Source organism: Nycticebus coucang, chromosome X (assembly GCF_027406575.1).
Source record: "Nycticebus coucang isolate mNycCou1 chromosome X, mNycCou1.pri, whole genome shotgun sequence".
NCBI lineage: Eukaryota > Metazoa > Chordata > Mammalia > Primates > Lorisidae > Nycticebus > Nycticebus coucang.
In genome coordinates, this window is record NC_069804.1 from 96,306,608 (window position 1) to 96,324,738 (window position 18,131).

At 35.3% G+C, this 18,131-nt stretch overlaps 1 protein-coding gene across 1 annotated transcript in view; it reads right to left on the reverse strand.

Annotated features, from left to right (window-relative positions):
* The window catches only part of HDX (highly divergent homeobox), a 317,694-nt gene that overhangs the window by 213,986 nt on the left and 85,577 nt on the right, over nt 1–18,131 (reverse strand). The window contains exon 3 of the mRNA XM_053581081.1: nt 6,690–7,805. Within this exon, the coding sequence (XP_053437056.1) occupies nt 6,690–7,805 (1,116 nt within the window). The remainder of the gene's footprint in view (nt 1–6,689; nt 7,806–18,131) is intronic.

The following is an 18,131-nucleotide window of genomic DNA, read 5'->3' on the forward strand; positions in this document are numbered from 1 at the left end:
TCAAAACAGCATGGTACTGGCACAAAAATAGAGAGGTAGATGTATGGAACAGAATAGAGAACCAAGAGATGAACCAAGCTACTTATCATAGCTTGTTTTTGATAAGCCTATCAAAAACATTCCGCAGGGAAGAGACTCCCTATTTAACAAATGTTGCAAGGTGAACTGTCTGGTGACCTGTAGAAGACTGAAACTAGACGCATACCTTTCACCATTAAGAAAAATAGATTCTCACTAGATAAAATATTTAAACTGAAGACATGAAACTATAAAAATACTAGAAAAAAGGGCATGGAAAACACTTGAGGAAATCGGCCTGGGAGAATATTTTATAAGGAGGGCTCCCCAGGAAATTGAAGCAACACCAAAAATACATTACTGGGATCTGATCAAACTAAAAAGTTTCTGCACAACCAAGAACACAGTACGTAAAGCAAGCAGATAGCCCTCAGAATGGGAGAAGATATTTGCAGGTTATGTCTCTGACAAAGGTTGAATAACAAGAATCCACAGAGAACTCAAATGTATTAGCAAGAAAAGTACAAGTGATCTCATCTCAGTGTGGGCAAGGGACTTGAATAGAAACTTCTCTGAAGAAGACAGGTGCATGGCCTACAGACACATGAAAAATGCTCATTATCTTTAATCATCAGAGAAATGCAAATCAAAACTACTTTGATGTACCATGTACCTCCAGTAAGATCAGCCCACATCACAAAATCCCAAAACCAGAGATGTTGGCATGGATATGGAGAAAAGGGGGAACACTTCTGCACTGCTGCTGGGAATGCAAACTAATACACTCATTTTGGAAAGATATTTGGAGATCACTTAGGGCTCTAAAAATAGACCTGCCATTTGATCCTTCAATTCCTCTACTAGGTATATATCCAGAAGACCAAAAATCACTTTATAACAAATATGTTTTCACCATAATGTTTTTTGCAGCTCAATTCATAATTGCTAACTCATGGAAGAAGCCCAAGTGCCCGTCGACCTATGAATGGATTTAAAATCCTGGTATATGTACACCATGGAATATTATGCACCCTTAAATAGATGGAGATTTTACATCTTTTATGTTTACATGGATGGAGATGGAACATATTTTTCTCAGTAAAGTATCTCAAGAATGGTAGAAAAAGTATCCAATGTACTTAGCCCTACTATGAAGCCGATATATAATCACCCATACTTCCATATGAAAGCTATAACCCAACTACAGCCCATGATGAAGAGGAGTGGAGGAAGGGGTAGGATGGGTGGAGAGAGCTTAATTGGTGGGACGACACCTATGGTGCATTTTACAAGGGTACATGTCAAGTCTACTAAGTGTAAAGTATAAATGTCTTAACACAATAATTAAGAAAGTGCAGGAAAGGCTATGTTAACCAGTTTGTTGTACATAGTTCAAATTGTATGTAAAACCAGCACATTGTACCCATAAATGCATTAATGTACACAGCTATGATTTAATAAAAAAACACAAAAACTTTATGATTATCTCTGTAAGTTCAGAAAAATAATTTAATTTCAAATCCCTTCATGATACAATCTCTCAACAATCAGGGTAAAAAAGAAGCATAACTTAACATAATAAAGGGCATGTGAAAAACTCACGTCTTTGGTGTGTCCAAAGAATTTTAGGATAGTTTTATTCTATTTCTGTGAAAAATGACATTGGAATTTTGACAAGGACTGCATCAAATCTGCATCTCACTCTGGGTAATAGTCTAACAATATTAATTTTTCTAATCTTTGATGATGGGGTATCTTAATTTATTTATGTTTTATTAAATTTATTTCATAAAATTCATACAGTTTTCATTGTACAGATTTTTTCACCTCCTTGGTTTAATTTATTCCTAAACATTTTATTCTTTTTGATGCTATTTTTATAAATGCAATTGTTTTCTTAATATCAATATGTTTAATGTGAATGTACATATAGGTACACATACAGTGGAATACTATTCATGCTTTAAAAATAAGATGTGTCAAATGGTTTATGAAGTGAGTGTATGATGCCCCATAATCATATCATTGTATACACTTATGATTTAATAAAAAAATTAAAAAAAATAAAAATAAAAATAAAATAAAATAAAAATAAGGAGATGCTGCCTTTGTGACAACATGTATAAATGTGGTGGATACTATGTGAAGAAAAATAATCTGGACACATAAAGACAAATAATGATGACCTCACTTACATGTGGAATCTGAAAGAAAAAATCAAACTCATAGTAACAGAGAGAAGAACAGTATTTACTAAGGATAAGGTTAGAGAGGAAAAAAGAGTTTGGTCAATGGGTACACACTTTAGTTGTAAACTAAATGAGTTCTGAAGACTTAATGTATAACATGGTGACTATAATAATAAAATATGACATGCTTGAAATTTTGTAAGAGAATAGATCTCAAGTGTTCTCACCACGCACACAAAAAAGTGGTAACTGTGAGGATATGGACATGTTAATTCGCTTGATTGTAGTAATCAGTTCCCCATATATGCATAATCAAACATCAGGCAGTACGTTTTATGCACAATGTTTATTTTAGTCAATTATACCTTGATAAGTTTGAAAAAATAAAGGTAATATCAGCCACCTCACACAAGTATACCTTCTGAGGAATGTATTAAATCAAGATTTCTAATAAGACAAATGGTGTTTCCCTGAAAGCAAATGTAATGATTTAAAAAACTTTAGTGTGTTCATAAAAAATACAATAAGCTAAAAATCCAATGCATAAATAAAAATCATGCTGCTTCCTAGATACATAAAAAAAAGAAGTGGTCAGAGCATTCATCATTATAATTAAGTGATATTGTTCTATTAAAAATAAGCAAAAATATATTAAGAAAGCAATTCCATTTAAATTAGCAACAAAAGAGTAATATAGTTAGGAAAAAATTAACAAAAGAAGGGCAAGACTTGTCTACTTAAAGTAGATAACATTGTTGAAAGAAATTAAAGGTCTAATGAAAAGATATACCACATTCATGGATCAGAAGACATACTATTATTAATATCGAGTATTAATAACACACTACAACATGGATGACAGAATTAGACCCTAAAAGTCACACATTGTATGATTGCATTTTATATACACAAAAGGTAAATCCATAGAGATTGAAAATAGATTAGTGAGTGGCTTTCTAGTACTGGGCTAGAGGATATGGCATACTAATGGCTATGTGCCTTATTATTGAGATGATGAAATGTTCTAAAATTGGATTGTGATATTAATCACAAGCGTGAATATATTAAAAATCACTGAATTGTACACTTTTAATAATGTGTAAATTATATATTATGTAACTTATATCTTAATATAAATGTTTTAAAATGATCTTTGCTGACTCTACCCACTCAACACAGATTATTGTTACTTTTAAAAAACTTGAATATTTTCCTGACAGTTATTTTTGTCAGGTCATTTTGGCCCTCATTTTCCCCAAGTAAAAATAACATTTGTGGTGGTTTAGGTGAGGGTGTTATGATGTTTAAAGTTATAGAAACTTTAAAAATTAAATTTCATGAGTTTTTAAAAGCAGAAGTCCACAAGTACTGAAAGAAGTTGGGAGATATTACCAAACCACTTTTACTAATAAGAATATATTGTACTTACAAAGTGCTTTAGAAAGGAAGTTCTAGTGCTCTACTTTTATTCCTTTTTAAGACTTTATTAAGTCTATAAGACATGGAAATGCAGTTAATTATCAAGCCATAATAATAATTGAGACTATGAATTCTATATTTATAACAACGGTCTTCCAAAATAATTGATGAGCATTAATAAACTAATCACAGCATCGCTCTTATAATAAATAAGTTGTCTGAACAGCAAGTGTGGAGGTGGACCAATAGGGCTGTAATATGGCTCCATGGATGAGGTTAGCCTAGAGAATTTGGGAATGGAATTGAGCTATGATATCCTGACATAGTCACATTCTGCCAATTACCTTAATACCACCACAAACATTAATGTGGTATTTTCAAGAGGCTTTAAACCAGAGCTGTTTTCAACTTCTTAGCATCTTCTAGTATTTCCTCAAATATTACTCATTCTCCTAAGTAGATTGGAACTAGACTGTCCTCCAATAATAGGATCTCAGTTTGAAGACATCTGGTGTAACAGAGAAAAGAGGCAGACATCCCTATCATACAGTTTGAGGGTCATAAATCCAAGAGACATCCTTGGCTGCTCTCAGCTTCATAGTTAGAAAGCTGTAAAGATGACCATAGGTTCTATTCTAGGTCTTGCTCCAATAGTGTGGGTGAGGAACATTTCATCAAAACTTTGGAGGCTGACCTCCATAGATTCCACTTTCCCAGGCTGCCTTGGTTTTCTCAAATCTTGACAAACTAAAAACAAGATGGGACAAAGAAATGTCCCAAGGGTTTTCTGCAAGCTCTCTCCATACTGTTTCAAGTCAAGTTGGCTAAAGGAAGTCTGGTATTATATAAATAAGAATGCATGGACTTTTATAATGGTTATGGTGAAGATGATAGCTGATCCCCTGTCTTTTCTCAGCTGGTAATATGCTATTTTTTTCTTCAATTACCTGGTGAAAATTGAGGACTCTAATATTTTACTTGACATTCAATGTAAATGAGTCCTGGATTTGCAGAGTTTCATTAATTTTCCAGTTCATATGTATTAGAAAGTTCATGTCCAGGGAAGATACAAAGAACTTATATAGATTGTGTCAACTCATATCACAACATTTCTGTGAAGTAGGTGTTATTAACCACATCATACAAATGGAGAAGATATTGCACAGAGAAGGGAAATAACTTGACTAAAGTCACACAAGTAGAAAGTGGTAGATCCTGGATTTGAATCAAGGTCTGTCCAGACTCTAAGCTCATGTTCTAAGTTGTTAGGTCAGATTGTTTTTCTTGTAAGATTACTAGACATAAAACAATTACTTAAATTTTATTGCATTAAAAGTTTCCTTTATATAAAAAAATTAATTTTGTCAAAAGTTCTGTCAGAAAATAGAGAGTATAAGAAGGTGAAGTCATGCATTAAATTATCCTAAGGGAGTGGTGAGTTTGTGAAAAATTAAAAATTATGCTCTGTAGTCTCAGGCCTCCTAGTATGTGAAAAGAGTTGAAATAGTTTTGCTGTATGGTAAAAGAGAAAAAAATAGATGAATAATAAATTCCTGAGGTGAAATACTGTTAGTCTCTGTTGGTTGTAGACAAGCAATTCAAATATGGATAAAATGTTTATTTGTCCAAATCATCAGGGGGATTTTAAATGGGATGGGGCATATGAAGTGACTGATAGTGCCAGGTACGTGGTAGGCCCTCAACAAATGCTAAATATCATTGTTAGTTAAGAACAACACTGAAAGGGTAAAAAAGTACAAAAGAGTAGGTTAATGAAAGTTGAGGAATTGGGGATGATCTCAACCTATTTATGTCTCACATTCCATTATTGTAATGCTAGTGATGTTGTAGTTATTTATATTCTGTTCAAGGTCATCCCTGAGATCTGATTTTTCACATGTCTGCCTCCTGGGGGTACATTTTATCACATGGTTGATAGAGTTAGTCACTGCTGCAGATACTGGCATCCTGAGAGCTTGTCAAAATGTCATGCAAAAAAAATTCAAAAAGGTTAACGTTGAGTAAAAATGGGTTAATGTTATGATTCATTGTTACTTTAAGCATACTTTAGTAAAGAGCAAACACAAAAATGAAAATGAATTAATTCTCAATAAGGAATGATTTCTAATGATGATGATGGAATCTCTCTTGTGTTAGGGCCATGTGCCAGGGGGATTGGTCCTGTACCATTTTATTGTTTTTCATTTTTAAGTGGGGACCAGTAAGATGGCAGAGGTTGACAGGGTATGGGTCCTTAAATTGGTTGATAATTTAAATTTCTATTAAAATTCTCTAAAAAAATTTTTTTAAAGATATGATCAATAGCCTTAAGAGATGTTCTGTGTTAGATTTACACCTCACTGTTAAAGTGTTTGAAGCACATTTGAACAAGTACATATGTGAAACAGTAAAGAAATTACAATTATTTCATGAAACGTACTAAAGTGTCTTTAATTATTACTCTGAATGTCTTTTCTCTATAAAATTAAAAAATTCAATTAATGTTTTAATAAAGCATTTACTTTTAGAAAAAACATTTGGATTAATACCACAGGTTTTGACTTCTCAGACCTCAAGAGAAATGATTGACTTGCCTGGCTGTGTACTCAGGAAAAGTACCACTCATCTAATTATATATCCCTAACATGTAAGCAAAAAATATTACAAGAATAATCTATGTTCAAGAGGATGAGCCTACCCAATTTAATACTATTTTAACAATGAGAAATGCCATGTTTCCCATACAGCTACCGTTTCTTGAACAAAATCATTTTAAATGTCAGAGGAAAGTTGTCATGTTATAAAAAAAGACAATATTCTGTGAGGGAAAAATCAACATGGCAAAGAAAGCATGAGATTTGAGTTGACCCCCAAACCACTATTGAAGCAGAAATCTCAAATATGAGTTAAGTGATCCAGATCCCAAGTTTTAAAAGAAAAACTTTTAAAAGTTTTTAAAAGAGTTACTTCAAAATATGAGTTAAGTGATCCAGATCCCAAGTCTAACTGGGTACAAACACAGTTTTAAAAGAAAAACTTTTATGAAATAAATTTATACATTACCTGGTAATTATTTTGGTTTTGTGATAGTCCCAGTTGATTTGATGATGCAAAATGTGGAGAAAAATTATTCCGTGATAGATTCGTATTATTGTATATTGTATTTGATGCTGTATGTAATGAGGTCCGTGGTGTCAGATGGTAGTCTCTGTTCTGATGAAGTACATTGTCTGATAATTCTCTAACATTCACCATTTGTGAATTTGGCATATTTCTTCCAGGCCCAGGCAAAGTTGTACTTTGGTTCTCAGCTTGAAAGGAATTGCCATATTCATAAAATCTCGTGTAGCTTGGTATCTGTGCTCCCATCAATGCCAACTCTTCCTCTCTGGCATATTCATCCTCAGCATCTCCAGTCTCCATTGCAATGGACAAACAAGTTCCATCTGTTGAGATAGGCTTCTGTGGGGCATTTCCTCCCCGAATTCTCTGGGGGCAATCACTAAGTGCCAACGAAAACACTTCACGGATTTCCAAATTTTGTGTTCTGCAGTAAGGGTCTCTGATAGTTGCCTTTTGTCCACATAAATTACGTGATGCCAGACTTGTGTATTCAGGCTTATATGACCTTTGAATCCCAACTGGTTCAATTTTGCAAGGTCGGTGGCACAAAGATGGCCTTTGAGATACCGTCATTTCAGAAGCTTGCACTAAAGAGCTTCCATAGTTTTTCTTAGTGTGATTGAATACGGAGTTTCCAGCATTTAGCACACTTGTCTGTCTTGACAAAATAATTGTTTTTTCACCTAGAAGCAAGGACGCATTTTTACAATGTGCTACTTGTCTTTGGACAGGAATGTGCAACTGAAACTCAGTATCGTTTTTACTGGCTGTTTTCTGAATAGGAATTTTATGTGCTTCTGTAATTTGTGTATTTGTATGTTTGATTGTCCCTTGCCTACTTGATGAACTGGCAGGACTGTATACACCAGTTACAATGACATCTTTATTGGCAGATGTCCAAGAAGACTGTTGGCTTGAGGGTCCAGAAATATTAACCACATTTCTGACTGTGATGTCTGGAGCTGTCAAAGAGTTATTAGAAGCAGTTCCTGTTGTTGCCATTCCTGGTTCAGAATTCTTACTACTCATTTTTCTTCTCTTATTGCCAACCCACGTCTGGAAGGATAAAAAATGATATTATGAAAAATATCTCAATGATAAATTAAGAAAAAACAAATTTTCATGTGATATATTCTCATTTGTCATAAGACCAGTGCCTCCACAAAGGTAAAAGAAAAAGACACAATAAAAGGAAAAGTAACTAAAGTATAAGATCAAAGATTATTAAGGACTCACATTTAATATATATCTAGAACTTTGTCAGCAGAGTATATTACTTATTACTGCTCCTCTTCTTCTCAAAATATACTCTTAGAGTATATTACTTATTACTTCTCCTCCTCTTCCCATCAAATCAATGTTTCAATAAACCTAAACATGTTTATACCCTGTAAGCTAATAAAAACATTTTGAGTAATTTACCCTAAAAATAATCTCAGATGTAGACAAAGTTATATGCAATTATGTTCATCACATATTTATTTATAACAGGGAAAAACTGAAAGCATTCTAAAGGTAGATTATTTAAATTAGAAAATGCTCAGAGCATTGTTAAACAAATATGTATCTGCAATATTCAGGTTCCATGATTTCTATTTTATGATTGTATCTTAACACAATATTCATTATTAAAAATCATATTGTAGAAGGGAAGGAGCAAGATGGTGGCTGAGTAACAGCCTCTTTGCAACTGGAAGTGGGTAGATGGGAGAGAAAAGACTCCAGGCATCTCTGGATGGGAGCTCTGCCCAGAAACATCCCTTTGGGGATGCAGGGAGACAGTGAGAGACTTCTGGACCCCAGGAGGAGGACAAAAGCAGTGGAGAACTGACAAGTGATTGTGATCAGTCTGAAGCTGCTGCAGCTGTAGCAACTAAAACAGCAGCAAGATTGCAGAATGGGAAGGCCTTCCTGCGTTTTTTTTTTTTTTTTGACTTGGGCACTCGGTGGAAATACCTTGGGAGGACTTGGGCAAGAGTTAGAGTGCAGGTGACTTTAAGCATTGTCCAGGGTCCAGGAATGAGCTGCTGGGCCTGGGGTGGAATGGACTCAACATTGTTTGGCTGTGGGCTGTGCACAGCCACTGTGGGAGATCTGCTCTGTAAGCTCTGCCCTCAGGGTCGCAGAGTGAGGCCTGGGCTGGGAGATCATGGACGAGTGATCTAATGACTGTGAGCAGTGCCAAAGGCTGGACAGAGACACCAAGAAAGAGTGGAGCTTTCAGTGTTTGGCAGTAGCAGGACGCCTTGCAGCCTCGACCATCAGTGGCATAGAGTAAGGGCAGTTTTGCTGCACCAGATAAGCGGGCAGCCAATTCAAGAAGGATCCCAGTGACAAGCGCTTTCCTGGGAAACCTTCTGCTTAACCAAGGCTAACAGTTTAAAGTGTCCTTTAATTGGGCTGAGGAGAGATTCAGGCTCTCAACCCTGTGGGGTTTGATGGCAAAGAAGTTAACAGAGGCCATCAGTATCCATCTCATACAGCTGTATCAGCATTGTGATTAGCATCTTATACTTCAGAAGATCACATGTTGCCCAGACAATATTCAGCAAGATATATATAGCGCTTTGTTTTTGGTCTTTATTTTTTTTAATTTTCAACATTTTCCCCCTAAATTTTCCTTTTCTTTCTTTCTTCATTTTTCTAGTTTAAATATGGTTTTCCACTGTTGCCTTCTTTAATAATAAGAACTTCATTTTTGCTAGTGCTTCTTCTCCTGTTATTTGGTTTCTTACCCAATATTATCATGTAAGGTTTTCTGTTTGTTTTGGTTTGATTTATAGTATTTTTGTCTTTCCTCTCTATTTGGTGGAGGTTGGGTACCATTTCAACTCAGGCTGGCAAGGAGCTGCTAACCTCAAGGGAACCACACAAACCAACACCCACAGAGGTTGGGGGTTTTAAAGGTGTGGATCAACTACCCTACAGTAAACCTTTATTACTCCACCTTCTTTTTGAGCCTTACTTCACTTTGTCAATATTTCCTTTTATTCACCCCCTCTCCTTTCTCTTTTCCCTTTTTAAAAAATCATTTTTCCCTTCCTGCTGTTTACTTTTCTCATCCTTTTAGTCCCGTATCAAAAGGACTCATTGAAATCTTAGGCCAGAGGCATGATAACTTAAACAGCAAGAGTAAGTGAAAGGAAAATTAGGGAAATGAAACAGATAAAAGAAAGCACTCATGAGGAAGAATCAGCAGAAAAATCCTGGCAACATCAAAAACCAGTCCAGAGCAACACACTGCCCACCTCCACCCTGCAAGGGACCTTGAAGAAGCTACTACAGACGATTCCAAATATAAAGAAATGTTAGAAATGACAGAAGGGGAATTTAAAACGCAGATGATGAAAACAATTTAGGAAATTACTGAGAAAGTGGAAAATAACCAAAAGAAAATCCAGAAACAGAATTAAATAAGAGATGAATGACATGAAGACTATATAAAGGATATAGCAGAGCTAAAGGAATTGAAGCAGTCAATTAGGGAACTTAAAGATGCAATAGAAAGTATCAACAACAGATTAGACCATGCAGAAGAAAGAATCTCAGAGGTAGAGGACAAAACTCTTGAGATACTCAGATAAAGAGACAGAAAAGAAGAGAGAAAGCAGAATGTTCACTGACAGAATTATGGAACTTCATAAAGCATTCAAATATATGAGTTATAGGTATCCCAGAAGGGGAAGAAGAATGCCCCAAAGGAATACAAGCCATACAAGAGAATATTATGAATGAAAATTTTCCAAATATAAGCAAAAATTCTGACACATTCATTTTAGAGTGATATCAGACCCCAGTGTCACATCAACTCAAATAGAGCTTCCCCAAGACACATTATGATGAACATGTCCAAAGTCAACACAAAAAGAGAAGATGTTACAAGCTGCCAGGAGTGAGTGCCAATTGAGCTACAGGGGCAAATCCATCAAGATGACTGCAGACTTCTCCAATGAAACTTTTCAAGCCAGAAGACAAGGGTCATCTACCTTTAATCTACTTGAACAAAATAATTTCCAGCCCTAAATTCTATATGCCACTAAGGTAAGCTTTAAAATTGACAGAGAAATCAAATATTTTACTGATATGCAAACATTCAGGAAATTGACCATAACAAGATCAGCTCTACAGGAAATAATTCAACCTGTTCTACAAACCATCATAATAGACCACCAGCAAAGCAAGTACCCAGAAATTAAAGGACAGAACATAGCTTCCACAATGATGCAAAAGATAAAACTAAGCAATGGACTTTCATGAAATAAGATGACTAGAACACTACCACATTTATCAATTATCTCAATAAATGTCAATGGCTTGAATTCCCAACTGAAGAGGCATAGAGTGGCCAATTCAATCAAAAAACACAAGCCATTCATTTGCTGTCTTCAAGAAACACACCAATCTTCAAAAGACAAATTGAAACTCAGAGTTAAGGGTTAGGAAACCATTTTTTCAGGCAAATGGAATTCAGAATAAAAGAGAGGTCCCAATCTTATTTTCAGATGCAAGGGGAATTAAACCAATTAAAGTAAAAAAAAAAAAAAAAAAAAAAAAAGAAAGATGGACACTTAATATTGGTCAAGGGAAAAATACAACCAGATGACATTTCAATTCCAAATGTTTATGCACCCAACTTAAATGTCCCCAGATTCTTGAAACACACCTTAGTTAATCTGAGCAATTTGATATCTTATAATACCATAATAACAGGGGACTTTAACACTCCTCCTACACATCTGGACAAATCCTCTAAACAGAAATTAAACAAAGATATAAGGGACTTAAACGATATCCTAGAAAAATTGTGCTGGATAGACGTAAATAAAACACTCCATCCCAAAGATAAAGAGTATACATCCTTCTCATCGGCCCAAGGAACATTATCTCAAATTGATCATATTGAAAGACACAAAACAAACCTCAACAGAATCAAAAGAATTGAAAGTTTACCTTGTATATTCTCATACCACAATGCACTAAAGGTGGAACTCAACTTCAACAAAATCGTTCAGCTCCACACAAAAGTATGGAAATTAAACAACCTTATGCTGAATGACAGTTGGGTACAGGAAGAGATAAAAGAGGAAATCATTAACTTCCTTGAGTATAACAACAATGAAGTCACAAGCTACCAAAACCTGTGGAATACAGCAAAGGCAGTTCTGAAAGGAAAATGTATTGCTTTAGATGCCTACTTCTGAAAAACAGAAAGAGAGCGCATCAACAAACTCACCAGCCATCTTATGGAATTGGAAAAAGAAAAAAAGTCTAAGCCTAAACCCAGCAGAAGAAAAGAAATATCAAAAATTAAATCAGAGATTAATGAAATTGAAAACAAAAGAATCATTCAGAAAATTAATAAGACTAGGAGTGGTTTTTTGAAAACACCAATATAGAAAAGTAAAATCTCTAGTACCCTCAATTGGAAATGATAATGGGGAAATAACAACAGAAGCCACAGAGATACAAGGGATTAGCTCTGAATAATACAAGAAACTCTATGCCCAGAAATTTGACAATGTGAAGGAAATGGATCAATATTTGGAATCACACCCTCTCCCTGGGTTTAGCAGGAAGAAATAGAGCTCCTGTACAGAACAATTTCAAGCATGAGATCAAAGGAACAATAAAAAATCTCCCAATCAAAAAATGCCCTGGTCCAGATGGCTTCATACTAGAATTCTATCAAAACTTCAAAGAAGAGCTTCTTACCATACTGCAGAAATAATTCAAAAAAATTGAGGAGTAAAGAATCTTCCTCAACATGTTCTACAAAGCATACATCACCCTGATACCAAAACCAGGAAAATACCCAACTAAAAAGGAGAACTTCAAACCAATTTCACTCATGAATATAAATGCAAAAATTATGAGCAAAATTCTAGCCAATAGATTACAGCTTATCATTAAAAATTCATGCACTGTGATCAAGTAGGTTTCATTTTAGGAATGCAAGGCTGGTTGAACATCCACAATTCCATAAACTTTATTCATCATATCAACAGAAGCAAGAACAAAGAGCATATGATCCTCTCAATAGATGCAGAAAAAGCATTCAATATAATCCAGCATCCCTTTCTAATTAGAACACTGAAGAGTATAAGCATAAGCCGCAAATTTCTCAAACTGATCAAAGCTATCTATGACAAACCCACAGCTAATATATTACTGAATGGAGTAAAACTGAAAGCTTTTCCACTTATAAATGGAACCAAACAAGGTTGTTTTCTATCACCACTACTATTCAACATAGTGCTGGAATTTCCAGTCAATACAATTATGCAAGAGATGGAAGTAAAGGGCATCCAAATGGGAGCAGTGGGGGTCAAACTCTTCCTCCTTGTTGATGATATAATCTTATTTTTAGAGAACTCCAAAGACTCAATCACAAGACTCCTGGACATCATCAAAAAATACAGTAAAGTCTCAGGATATAAAATCAATGTCCACAAGTCAGTAGCCTTTGTAATCTTCAATAACAACCAAGATGAGAGGCTAATTAAGGACACAATTCCCTTCACCATAGCATCAAAGAAAATGTAATACCTAGGAATATACCTAACAAAAGAAATAACAGACCTCTATAAAGAAAATTATGAAACCCTAAGAAATGAAATAGCACAGGATATTAACAAATGGAAGAACATACCATACTCATGGCTGAGAAGAATTAACATTCTTAAAATGCCTATACATCCCCAGGCAATTAACAGATTCAATGCCATCCATATTAAAATATCAACATCATACTTTCAAGACTTGGAAAAATTATTCTTCCTTTTGTATGGAACCAGGAAAAACCCCAGAGAGCTAAGACATTTCTTAGTAATAAAAACAAACCTGGGGGCATCAGCATACCAGACTTCAGGTTGTACGACAATGACACAATGATCAAACTAGCTTGGTAATGGAACAAAAATAGAGACATGGACATTTGAGATACAATAGAAAACCAGGAAATGAAACTCACATCTTACAGCCACCTAATCATTGGTAAACCAAGCAAGAACATACACTGGACTAAGATCCCTATTCAATAAATAGTGCTGGAAGAACTGGATATCCACATGTAAAACACTGAAACTGGACACGTACTTTCCTCCCTTCACAAAAATTGATTCAATATCGATTAAAGACCTAAATTGAAGGCATGAGAGAATAAAAATATTCAAAGAAAACATAGGAAAAACACTTGAAGACATTGGCCTGGGGAAAGATTTCATGAAGATTTCCATGACAATTGATTGCAACAGCAAAAATAAACAAATGGAATAAATTAAACTGAAAAGCTTTTGTAGAGCTAATGAGGCAACAGCCAAAGGAAATAGACAACCTACACAATGGGAAAGGATATTTGCATATTTTCAATCAGACAAAAGCTTGATAAATAGGATCTATAGAGAAGTGCAATTAATCCACATGAAAAATCTACCAATCTCATATATCCATGGGCAAGAGAGATGAATAGAACCTTATCTAAAGAAGACAGATGAATGGCTAACTAACATATGAAAAAATGTTCATCATCCCTAATTATTAGGGAAATTTGAATCAAAACCGCCCTGAGGTATTATCTAACCCCAGTGAGAATGGCCAGCATCAAAAAATCTCAAAACTGTAGATACTGACGTGGATGTGGAGGGAAAGAAACACTTTCACATTGCTGGTGGGACTGCAAACTAATACAATCTTTTGTGAAGGAAATAAGCAGAACCCTCAAAGAACTCAAGCTAGACCTCCCATTTAATCCTGCAACCCCATTACTGGACATTTACCCAGCAGGGAAAAAAAAAATCCTTTTACCATAAGGACTCTTGCACTAGACTGTTTATTGCCACTCAATGTATAATCGCCAAAATGTGGAAACAGTCTAAATGCCCACCAACCCAGGAATGGATTAAGAAGCTCTGTTATATGTATACCATGGAATACTACTCAGCCATAATCATGATGGAGACTTTACATCCTTTGTATTAAGCTGAAAGTGGAACACATTATTCTTAATAAAGCATCACAAAAATGGAGAAGCATGAATCTTATATACTCAATTTTGGTATAAGGACAATTTATGACCTAGCACATGGTGAGGAGTAGGGGAAGGGGTCAGTAGAAAGACAGAAGAAAGGAGAGGGGTAAAGTAATAGCAGGGAGAGGGAAGGAGGGATGGGAGTGGGAGATGGGAAGAGCAGAGAGAGTAAAGGAGGAAGGGAGGTGGGGGTCATGGTGTGAGACACACCCTTTGGGGGCAAGACACAATTATTAGTGGGACTTTACCTAACAAACACAATCAGTGTAATCTGTTTTTTTTACCCTCAATAAATCACCAGCAATAAAAAAAAGAAAAAAGAAAGGAAAAACAAAACACACATACACACACAAACACACAAAAAAAATCATATTGTAATATATCTCATCCTATATCCATACCTGTGCTGATGGCCTATTAGGACTTCAATACTAGAAGAGAAATATCTGGCTCTGGTATTTTTTATTTTATTTTATTTTTATTAAGTCATAGTTGTGTACCCTGATGTGATCATGGGACATCATTCACTAGCTTCACAGACCATTTACCAAGTTTCACATATAACCTTGTAAGATGCACCGCTGGTGTAATCCCACCAATCTCCTTGCCTCTACCCACCTACCCCCTCCCTCCCCTCCCTTTCCCCCTTCCCCCTATTCTTAGGCTGTAACTGGGTTATAGCTTTCATGTGCAAACCCTAAATTAGTTTCATAGTAGGGCTGAGTACACTGGGTACTTTTTCTTCCATCTTGAGATACTTTACTAACAAGAATATGTTCCAGCTCCATCCATGTAAACATGAGAGGGTAAAGTATCCATCTTTCTTTAAGGATGTATAATATTCCATGGTGTACATATACCACAATTTATTAATCCATTCGTGGATCGATGGGCACTTGGGCTTCTTCCATGACTTTGCAATTATGAAATGGGCTGCAATAAACATTATGGTACAAATATCATTGTTATGATGTGATTTTTGGTCTTCTCGGTATATGCCCAGTAGAGGAATTACAGGATTGAATGGCAGATCTATTTTTAGAACTCTAAGTGTTCTCCATATCTCTTTCCAAAAGGAATGTATTAATTTGTATTCCCAACAGCAGTGCGAAAGTGTTCCTTTTCTCCACATCCACGGCAACATCTCTGGTCTTGGGATTTTGTAATATAGGCTAGTCTCACTGGAATTAGATGGTATCTCAAAGTAGTTTTGATTTGCATTTCTCTGATGATTAAAGATGATGAGCATTTTTTCATATGTCTGAAAGCCATGCACCAGTCTTCTTCAGAGAAGTTTCTCTTCAAATTCCTTGCCCAGCCTGTGATGGGATCCCTTGTTCTATAATTGTTAATGCATTTGCGTTCTTTGTGGATTCTGGTTATTAAACCTTTGTCGGAGACATAACCTGAAAATATCTTTTCCCATTCTGAGGGCTGTTTGCTTGCTTTACTTACTGTGTTCTTGGCTGTGCAGAATCTTTTTAGTTTGATCATGTCCTAGTAGTGTATTTTTGAAGTTGCTTCAATTGCCTGGGGGGTCCTCCTCATAAAATACTCGCCCAGACCGATTTCTTGAAGGGTTTTCCCTGCACTCTCCTCTAGTATTTTTATAGTTTCATGACATAAGTTTAAATATTTAATCCAGTGAGAGTTTATCTTAGTTAATGGTGAAAGGTGTGGGTCCAGTTTCAGCCTTCTGCAGGTTGCCAACCAGTTCATCCAGCACCATTTGATAAATAGGGAATCTTTTTCCCACTGAATGTTTTTAATTGGCTTGTCAAAGATTAAATAACAGTAGGTAGCTGGATTCATCTCTTGGTTCTCTATTCTGTTCCAGCCATCTACTTCTCTGTTTTTGTGCCAATACCATGCTGTTTTGATCACTATCGATTTGTAGTATAGTCTGAGGTCTGGTAGCGTTATTCTTCCTAATTTGTATTTATTTCTGAGTAACGTCTTGGCTATTCGAGGTTTTTTTCTGATTCCATATAAATTAAAGTATTGTTTTTTCAAGATCTATAAAGTATGATATGGAGCTTTAATAGGGATTGCATTGAAATTATATATTGCTTTTGGTAGTATGGACATTTTAACAATGTTGATTCTTCCCAGCAATGAGCATGGTATGTTTTTCCATTTGTTAACGTTTTCAACTATTTCTTTTCCTAGAGTTCCATAGTTCTCTTTATAGAAATCTTTCACATCCTTTGTTAGATAAATTGCCAAATATCTCATCTTCTCTGGCACTACTGTGAATGGGATAGAGTCCTTAACTGCTTTTTCAACTTGACTATTGTTGGTATATATAAAGTCTACCAATTTATGAATGTTTATTTTGTAACCTGAGACGATGCTGTATTTTTGATCACTTCTAAGAGTTTTGTAGTAGAGTCCCTAGTATTTTCCAGATATGCTATCATATCATCTACGAAAAGCTAAAGTTGTTTGACCTCTTCTGACCCTATATGGATACCCTTGATCACTTTTTCTTCCCTAATTGCAGTGGCTAAAACTTCCATTACAATGTTCAACAGCAGTGGAGACAATGAGCAGCCTTGTCTCGTTCCTGATCTGAGTGGAAATGATTCCGATTTAACTCCTTTTAATATGATATTGGCTGTGGGTTTGCTATAGATGGTCTCTATCAGTTTAAGAAATGTCCCTTCTATACCGATTTTCTTAAGTGTTCTGATCATGAAGGGATGCTGGATATTATCAGAAGCTTTTTCTGCATGGGTTGAGAGAATCATATGGTCCTTGTTTTTTAATTTGTTTATGTGCTGGATTACATTTATAGATTTACATATATTGAACCTGCCTTGAGACCCTGGGATAAAACTGACTTGGTCATGATGTATAATTTGTTTGATGTGTTGCTGGATTCTGTTTGTAAAGATCTTGTTGAATATTTTTTCATCTATATTCATTAGTGATATTGGTCTATAATTTTCTTTCTTTTCTTATTTGGTCTTTTCCTGGTTGGGGGATCAGGGTGATGTTTGATTCATAGAACGTGTTGGGTAGTCTTCCTTCTTTTTCTAACTTTTGGAACAGGTTGAATAATATAGGTACTAATTCCTCTTTAAAGGTTTGGTAGAATTCTGACGTGAAACCGTCTGGTCCCGGGCTTTTCTTCTTAGGGAGGTTTTGTATGGTTGATTCTATTTCCGAACATTATATGAGCATGTTCAACATTTCCATTTGACTCTGGCTAAGTCTTGGAAGGTGATGTGCTTCCAAGTATTGGTCAATTTCCTTCAGATTTTCATATTTCTGAGAATAAAGTTTCTTGTAATATTCATTAAGGATTTTTTTTTAATTTCTGAAGAGTCTGTTGTCATTTCATCTTTGTTGTT